The 10,000-nt window shown below is 41.6% G+C and overlaps 1 protein-coding gene across 2 annotated transcripts in view; it reads left to right on the top strand.

Moving 5' to 3' along the window:
- rapgef2b (Rap guanine nucleotide exchange factor 2b) overlaps positions 1-10,000 on the top strand; it is a 94,424-nt gene that overhangs the window by 27,571 nt on the left and 56,853 nt on the right. For both annotated transcript variants that reach the window (XM_080842992.1, XM_080842991.1), the window contains exon 4: positions 3,374-3,457. In XM_080842992.1, the coding sequence (XP_080699118.1) occupies positions 3,374-3,457 (84 nt within the window). The remainder of the gene's footprint in view (positions 1-3,373; positions 3,458-10,000) is intronic.

Here is a 10,000-nt window from a genome sequence, read left to right as displayed (position 1 = left end):
AGAAAACCCAGGTTATCAATCACCGCCGGCTCTTCCTATCACACAGACACCATCCAATCAGCTCGCTGAAAGCTGTTGGGAGGCTTCCCTCTCCAGTATCCCAGCATTCCTAGCGGCAAAGCCGTCAGCTGGACGGGATGGAGGAAGGGCCTGACGCCATTGGGTGATGAGGGAGGAACAGGAGTTTGTGTCTCAGGTCTCCTCCTGACTGGAGAGGAGCTTCCTGTATGTGAGCTACTGTTGTCATGGCTACGGCTTCAGGAGCTGCCGGAAACAGGCAGCAGTCATCTGCACTGCTAGTTTGAACAACCCTGAATAATTCAAACCGCCTTTTAGCTTAAATATACAGCTTTACTCATGCCGTTCAGTTGGGAGGCCTACTTTGAGATTGAGAAACCCTGATTTAATATACACATGCATGGACACACACACACCCCACACACACACACACACACACACACACACACACACACACACACACATACTACTTGCACTGCGACGTCCTGGTTTCCTGCCCTGTGGGGATTTGGGGATGTCGCTGTGAGTTTGCTGGGTGTGTGTGGTGGTTTGATGGGGGTTTGGAGAGTGTGTGTGTGTATGTGCGTGCGACCCAGATCAGTCAGTGCCACGGCAACTATGAAGCCAAGGATGTCTCAGCCCTCCACACATCCCAAGGCCTCCACTGTGCTTGGTTATTGGTCCAATGTCTCTTCCTCTCTCCAGCTCTCATCTCTCTCCTCTCCCCCTCTCTCTTCTCTTCTCCTTTCCTGCTCTCTCTTCTCTTAAGTCTTTTCTTTCCTCTCGTCTGGTCTCTTCTCTCTGCTGCAGCTCCTCTCCTTCTCCTCTCTTTATCCTCTTCCTTTCCATCTCCCTCTTCCTTTCCTTTCCTTTCCTTTCCTTTCCTCTCCTCTCCTCTCCTCTCCTCTCCTCTCCTCTCCTCTCCTTTCAGGTAATGAATAATTGAGGGCTTGTTTTTTTTTGTTGGCCTGGAAGAGTACAGTGATAGAAAGTAAGAGGAGCAAAAGAGTCAGTGTTCTCACTCAGACACTAGAGGAGAGAGTCAGTGTTCTCACTCAGACACTAGAGGAGAGAGTCAGTGTTCTCACTCAGACACTAGAGGAGAGAGTCAGTGTTCTCACTCAGACACTAGAGGAGAGAGTCAGTGTTCTCACTAGAGGAGAGAGTCAGTGTTCTCACTCAGACACTAGAGGAGAGAGTCAGTGTTCTCACTCAGACACTAGAGGAGAGAGTCAGTGTTCTCACTCAGACACTAGAGGAGAGAGTCAGTGTTCTCACTCAGACACTAGAGGAGAGAGTCAGTGTTCTCACTCAGACACTAGAGGAGACAGTCAGTGTTCTCACTCAGACACTAGAGGAGAGAGTCAGTGTTCTCACTCAGACACTAGAGGAGAGAGTCAGTGTTCTCACTAGAGGAGAGAGTCAGTGTTCTCACTCAGACACTAGAGGAGAGAGTCAGTGTTCTCACTCAGACACTAGAGGAGACAGTCAGTGTTCTCACTCAGACACTAGAGGAGAGAGTCAGTGTTCTCACTCAGACACTAGAGGAAAGAGTCAGTGTTCTCACTCAGACACTAGAGGAGACAGTCAGTGTTCTCACTCAGACACTAGAGGAGAGAGTCAGTGTTCTCACTCAGACACTAGAGGAGAGAGTCAGTGTTCTCACTAGAGGAAAGAGTCAGTGTTCTCACTAGAGGAAAGAGTCAGTGTTCTCACTCAGACACTAGAGGAAAGAGTCAGTGTTCTCACTCAGACACTAGAGGAAAGAGTCAGTGTTCTCACTCAGACACTAGAGGAAAGAGTCAGTGTTCTCACTCAGACACTAGAGCGCGTCAGTTCTGCAGTGAAATGAGGAAAGCACATGTGAAGGAACGTGTAGAGCAGTAGCCAGCAGGTGCAGTGCTGTGCAGTGTGTAATACTCACTCCCCAACACCTCAGAGAGACACATACCCCTGTGGGTTTTAGCCTCCTTGCCGAAGTGTGTGTGTGTGTGTGTGTGTGTGTGTGTGTGTTGCTGAAGAGTGTGTTGCTAAAGAGTATGAGGTGGCTCTGTATATTTTATATATTTGTGTGTCTGTGTCAGCAGTTTACTCTGTTATTTTTTATTTATTTTTTTGTCTCTGGGCTTGTTATCACTTGCCACGCTGTGTGCGTGTGCCCGTATGTATGTGTGTGTGTATGTGTGGTCAGAGCAGAGGTAAAGGACAAGGAGACTAATTAGTGCAGACTGTGTCAAAGGGGTTAAAAGTGACGTGTGACATGAGAATTGCGACAACTTTGATGGTTAGCTCAACATTAGTGTATGTCAAATAAGGAAACGCAGAATACAGGTATCTAAACCACGCTTGCATGAGTGTGTGTGTGTGTGTGTAAGGAAACGCAGTATACAGGTATCTAAACCACGCCTGCATGCCAAAGTTATGCAATGATGAGTTGCTTGCATCAACATGCATAGAGTTGATTGAGCAGGTAGAGGTGGAGCCCTCACAGCACACACAGATCTTCCACTCGCTCTCTGAGTCAGGAGGTTTTCAGAAGGACAGAAGTGGAGACTATATAAGTTTGTTTGAAATATCACACTATATAGGCCCTAGGAATCACGCTAAGCAAGAGGTAGGTCCAAGCTCTGTGTGTGTGTGTGTGTGTGTGTGTGTGTGTGTGTGTGTGTGTGTGTGTGTGTGTGTGTGTGTGTGTGTGTGTGTGTGTGTGTCATCACAGATTTATAGGGAATTAATGATGGCAGGCTGAGCTGGTAAGCACAGCGGGGAGGAAGACGAGAAGAGAAGGGAAGAGAAGAGAAGAGAAGAGAAGAGAAGAGCAGAGCAAGAAGAACTGAGAAGAAGGGAAGACCAGATGCAGCTGTAGGAGGTCTGACTGAGCTCTCTATAACGAGGCATCACGCTGATTATGCTCCCAGGAGCTTTAACACAAGACGAGCCAGGACAGGCATCCGGCACAGAGACTGCAACCTGAAGTTTCTACCAAGGATTCAGATTAAGAAATGATCCTTTTCAAGCAACTCCATGTCTCTCAGTCGACAAACTTCCTCCCTCCCTCTTCCTCTTCCTGATTGAGCGACTGGCTGTCTTGTGAAAAGTATTAGTGGCGCAGCTCCTGCATGTGTCGGGGTGTCTATTTTAAACCTGGGCTTTTTATGTGTCTTCTGCACGCACATACACGCACGCGCCCCGCACAGACGCACACACGCATGCCCACACACACACACACCACACACACACACACACACACATACATACACATTCTCTGTTGGTATTGTGTGAGACAGTCTTCACTCCTCTGCATTCTTCTATCTATTGCTCATCAGTCTTCTCCTCTCCTCTCCTCTCTCCTCAGTCCTGATGACATCGGTAACTGCTGGTACATCCTCCTTTCCGGATCCGTCTTCATCAAGGAGTCCATGTTCCTGCCCAGAAGCAGGTAGGCACACACACACACACACACACACACACACACACACACATTCCAGGAGTAGGTAGGCACACATACTCACACAGACACCTATGCATACACACACACACACACACACATGGAGAGAATTGACAAAACACCACACACTTCCTCCTTACATCTCAGAGATGCAAATCTTGTTTTCGCAGTTCGCAATGTGTGTGTGTGTGTATAACATAAGGAGATAGCTGTATAATTTCTCTTTTGCAGAGTTCCAGGAATTAATATTTCCTAATATGAAACCTTGACTGGAAGTTTTCTACATTTCTTCTGATGTTTGGAAGATCACAGAGATTTTTTTAAGGAGCTTCAACCTTGGGATAGATACTGATAGTGTGATCAGGATGCAGCAGTATGCTAACCTTTGCACAAACAGCTCCTCTTTGTGTGTCTTTAAAACACACACACACACACACACACACACACACACACACACACACACACACACACACACACACACATTCATACATAATCATCCCTAATTGTATTGATGGGGGACACAGCTGGCAACACACAGTCTGCCACACATGACCTAAAGCTAATTTAATAACTTGGCAAAATGTAGCAGATTTCATAACATAAGCTCAGTTGCTTGAGATTCATGTATAAACAAGTTCCTTCAAAACAACACCTTTTTTTTCTGTGAAACTTGATAAATGATTAAATGTCAGGCAGACCACGTGCAAAAGAAACCTCCATCTCCTCTGGTATAAACCGCTCCGTTCGTGACTGGGAATGTGTTGTTTGCTCTACTGTAGAACAATTACGGAGCACTGTATGAATGTGGATCAGAAGAATGGTAGGGCAGGAAATTACTGTTAGTGGTATGATCAAATTATTATCACCAAGCTGATAAAAAATGACTTCTTTGCCACATCAACTTATTACTCCCATTTACCCAACCTATATCCCATGTACTTTTGATTGCGCCCTGCTTTGTGTGAAATAACAAACAGCAAATATATCTATCCTCGCCTATGCTCATGCTAGCTGATGTGGGAAGCCCGTTTGCAGTGCTGGTTGCGCTATGAAATTAGGTTAGGGCCCCAAAGTGTCTTTCTCAACCGCTCTTCATCTTTCATCTTCCTCTGGCATGTGTGTTAATGGACCAGTTCTGCAAACACAATCTATACTCGCTCTGTGCTCTATACACCCCCCCTTTCTCCTCTCCCTCCTCACTTACACACACACACACACACACACACACACACACACACACACACACACACACACACACACTTGTGCAGCACTTGGTTTCCTGATGTGTTAGTTGTATTTCTGTGCCCTTGTAGAAGTGCTCTCTCTCTTTTGTTCTCTCTCTGCCCCCCCCCCCCCCTTTCTCCTTCTCTTCTCCCCCTCACTCAAATACACACACACACACACACACACACACACACACACACACACACACACACACACACACACTTGGGCAGCACATGGTTTCCTGATGTGTTGGTAGTATTTCTGTGCCCTTGTAGAAGTGCTCTCTCTCTCTCCTGTACCCCTCCTCCCCTCAGCTTGGCTCCTGTCCATCCTGCACTGATTGACTGACAATGCCTCAATGGCATGTAATGGAAATGACCTCCACCGGGCCACCGTAACCTGCTGGGCGAGAGCCGCTGTAAATCTGAATCCCAGCCATTAGGGGTCAGGGCATTACAAATCTTATTACGCTGCTTGGGCCTGCCCATGTGACCCCCACCAGCCAATTACAGAAGGCCCAGCCATCTCTCTGCATGTTGGTGGGATTCACATCCGTTTTGCTTAGGGGAACCAGAGTCGCGGCCACCAAAGCTTTGTCAGGAGCCTTTTCAGGGACGGACCAGGTGTCAAGTTATATTATGACTCATCGGTTCAATGCCACAGAGATAGGAAGACAATGAAGAGGGATGGGAAGATAGTCTCCTTTCTCTCTCTGACACACACACACACACACACACACACACACAAATGTATCGGTCAGAAATAGGAGACTCTCACTGCTGTGGTAGATTGGGCTGAGGGCAAAAGGTAGTTCATATATTATATATTAATATTAGCTGTATGTATATATATATATATATATATATATATATTATGGCATGCCGTTCAGGAAATTAACATTTGAATATATATATACAAAACTCTGAATATATATACAAAATTCTGAATATATATACAAAACTCTGAATATATATATACAAGAGTCTGAATATATATACAAAACTCTGAATATATATACAAAAGTCTGAATATACAAAACGAAGTCTGAATATATATATACAAAACAAAGTCTGTATATATATACAAAACGAAGTCTGAATATATATATATATAAAACTCTGAACTCTGAAGCGCTCAATCCGTCTTTGTCCGCCATATTGGATTGAGCGCTTCCTATTAAATCAATGGTACCAAAATGTTTGTAATTACGTATTTTCTGCTTCATGAAACTCTGTTTTTCTGTTGTATTGTTCAATTTTGACATTGATTTCTCACTAGAAATGCAATAATAACACGTTTATTTTACACCGTTTGACTTCACGAAGGATATTTTTAGAGGCAGGTTCCCCATTGACTTGACTGGGGTCTTGTCAAAACCTTCGTAATTCCTTGTTTTCTGCTTCATGAAATACTTTTTTTCTGTTATATGGTAGGGTGACCAGACGTGCTCTTTTTCGGACATGTCCTCTTTTTGAGACCTAAAAAATGCGTCCGGCAGGGATTCCCAAATCGTCCGGGATTTTGCCTCGTCGGGTGCTTCACAAAATGTTACATCTGCGAGTAAGTAAGGGTAGACAAATTTCTGTAAACACACCCGTGACCAATGACTGGTTGTATTGTGATGTAGTACCTTATGTTATTTATACCCTTGGAATGGCCAACCTATCTAGGTCATGGTGAGTATTATTTTGTAGAAGGGAAATAGTCAGTAGCAATCTATAACACAATTATATGCTTATCCTACATAAACTATGGAAACTATTACAAAAAAAATATTCAATTCAATGAATAATGTCTTATTTTCATTGGTATATGCAATGAGGATTTCTGGGTAATAATTTTTTGTCCAATGTCAAGTCTCTATTTGATCATGTGACGAGAGGATACGATGTGTAGGCTATCCCATTTAAACGTAAAAATGTCCTTCGTTAAGTCAAACGATGCAACATGAACGTGTTATTATTGCATTTTTAGCGAGAAATCAATGTTTAACATAGCCTTATAACAGAAAAACAGTATTTCATGAAGCAGAAAACAAGGAATTAAGAAGGTTTTGATGAGACGGTGTAACATAAACGTGTTATTATTGCATTTCTAGTGAGAAATCAATGTCAAAATTGAACAATATAACAGAAAAACAGTATTTCGTGAAGCAAATACGTAATTACAAACATTTTGGTACCATTGATTTAATAGGAAGCGCTCAATCCAATATGGCGGACAAAGACGGATTGAGCGCTTCAGAGTTCAGAGTTTTGTATATATATTCAGACTTCGTTTTGTATATATATTCAGACTTCGTTTTGTATATATATTCAGACTTTTGTATAAATATTCAGAGTTTTGTATATATTCAGACTTTTGTATATATATATTCAGACTTTTGTATATATATTCAGACTTTTGTATATATATATTCAGACTTTTGTATATATATTCAGAGTTTTGTATATATATTCAGACTTTTGTATATACAGCCGCGGAAAAAATTAAGAGACCACTTCAAAATTATCAGTTTCTCTGGTTTTACTATTTATTGGTATGTGTTAAAGTAAAATGTACATTTTAGTTTTATTCTATAACCTACTGGCAACATTCCTACCAAATTTCAAATAAAAATATTGTCATTTAGATCATTTATTTGCAGAAAAATGACAATTGGTCAAAATAGCAAAAATGATGCAGTGTCTTCAGATCTCGAATAATGCAAAGAAAACAAGCTCATATTCATTTTTAAACTACACAATACTAATGCTTACACTTAGGAAGAGTTCAGAAATCAATATTTGGTGGAATAACCTTGATTTAAAATCACAACTTTCATGTGTCTTGGCATGCTCTCCACCAGTCTTTCACATTGCCGTTGGGTGACTTTATGCTACTCCTCCTTCTCTGATGAGTCCAATTTTCAGCTTTGCCCAACACATGGTCGTCTGATGGTTAGACGGAGACCTGGAGAGGCCTACAAGCCAGAGAGTCTTGCACCTACTGTGAAATCGGACTCATCAGAGAAGACGAACTTAGGAGAACCTCCAGTCCGCTTTTTCAATCCTTATGGTCTTTTACAAACCTCAGCCAGGCAAAGTACAACGTTGTCCCGGAAGAAAAACTTGCTTCCTTTTGCTCTGACAATGTTCCCCAACTCTGAGAAGTGTTTTTTCCAGCAGGGCAATGCTCCATGCCACACAGCCAGGCCAGTAAAGGTGTGGATGGAGTACCACCAGATCAGGACCCTGTCATGGCCAGTCCAATTTCGAGACCTGAATCCCATAAAAAACCTCTGAAATGTGATCAAGAGGAAGATGGATGGTCACAAGCCATGAAAAGAAGCCGAGCTGCTTGAATTCTTGCGCCAGGAGTAGCATAAAGTCACCCAACGGCAATGTGAAAGACTGGTGGAGAGCATGCCAAGACACATGAAAGTTGTGATTTTAAATCAAGGTTATTCCACCAAATATTGATTTCTGAACTCTTCCTACGTGTAAGCATTAGTATTGTGTAGTTTAAAAATGAATATGAGCTTGTTTTCTTTGCATTATTCGAGATCTGAAGACACTGCATCATTTTTGCTATTTTGACCAATTGTCATTTTTCTGCAAATAAATGATCTAAATGACAATATTTTTATTTGAAATTTGGTAGGAATGTTGCCAGTAGGTTATAGAATAAAACTAAAATGTACATTTTACTTTAACACATACCAATAAATAGTAAAACCAGAGAAACTGATAATTTTGAAGTGGTCTCTTAATTTTTTCCGCGGCTGTATATATTCAAATGTTAATTTCCTGAACGGCATGCCATAATATATATATATATATACACAGTGCCCTCCACAAATATTGGCACCCCTAGTGAATATGAGCAAAACAGGCTATGAACAAATATGTCTTTGCTGTTTATCCTCTTGGTCTCTTACTAAAAATATTCACACAAATCTTGTCTTTTCATTGAAGTAAAATTATTGAAAGAAAAAAAAAAACTGTTGTCATTGCCCGGCTGGAAGGTCCAACCACGCCCATTTTAAGCTTACTGGAGGGGGCTGTTAGGTTTTCATTTAGTATCTGCTGGTATTTGATGGAGTCCATGATACCATGTATCCTAACAAGATGTCCAGGGCCTTTGGAAGAAAAACAGCCCCACAACATCAAAGATCCATCACCATACTTCATATTGGGTATGGGGTGCTCTTCTGTATGGCTATCTTTCTGTCAACGCCAAACCCACCTTTGAAGTTTGTTGCCAATAAGATGTATTTTGGTCTCATCTGACCATATAACTCGGTCCATTGAAAGTCTGACTTACATTTGCCAAACTGTACGCGCTTTAGTTTGTTGTTAATTGACAGAAGAGGCTTTTTCTGGCAACCCTCCAAAACAACCTGTGGTGATATAGGTGGCGTCTGATGATAGTTTTGGAGACTTTCTGACCCCAAGACTCAACTAACCTCTACAATTCTCCAGCTGTGATCCTTGGAGATTATTTTGCCAGTCGAACCATCCTCCTCACGGTGTGTAGGGTCAATTTACAGACAGGTCCTTTTCCAGTCTGATTCCTTACTTCTTAATTATTTCCATGATAGTGGAAATGGGTATTTTCAACTGTTTAGAGATTTTCTTGTGTCCATTTCTTGATTTGTGCAGCTCAACAACTTTCCGTCGCAGATCGTCACTGTGTTCTTGGGTCTTTCCCATATTGATGAATGACTAATAGAATTTGGCCTGTGTTACCTCATATTTGTACGCCAGTGGAACAGGAAGTCAAGGTTGACCTCTAGGAGTTCCTCATCAAACAGGTGAACTTAAAAATGTAAAACATGACTGGAATTATACTTCAGATAGATTTGTATTACAAGATTTTTCTAGGGGTGCCAATAATTGTGGCACACATGTTTTGGGGGAAAATATTTATTTAATGTCAACAGTTTTTATTTTATTTTTTTTCAATAATTTTACTTCAATGAAAAGGTAAGATTTTTGTGAATATTTTGAGTAAAGGACCAAGAGGATAAACAGCAAAGACATATTTTTTCATAGCCTGTTTGCTCATATTCACTAGGGGTGCCAATATTTGTGGAGGGCACTGTGTATATATAATGTTTGAATAGTTGTTAATTGATAAAGTTGTTTATTGATAAAAGTTTATGTGATTATCATCATATATATTTAATTATATTATAGAAAATGTCCACTCCCTCACTCACTATAAAGAATATTGAATTATTTTGGTAGGGAATCAGACGTTAAAAACAAAGGGAGACAGACATGGAAGAGTTGCTAACCTTGTAACATTACTGAAATCTGTACACAT

Source organism: Sprattus sprattus (genome assembly GCF_963457725.1).
Source record: "Sprattus sprattus genome assembly, chromosome: 8".
NCBI lineage: Eukaryota > Metazoa > Chordata > Actinopteri > Clupeiformes > Clupeidae > Sprattus > Sprattus sprattus.
The sequence above is the reverse complement of the archived record's forward strand: the minus strand, read 5'-3'. Positions and strand labels throughout refer to the sequence as shown.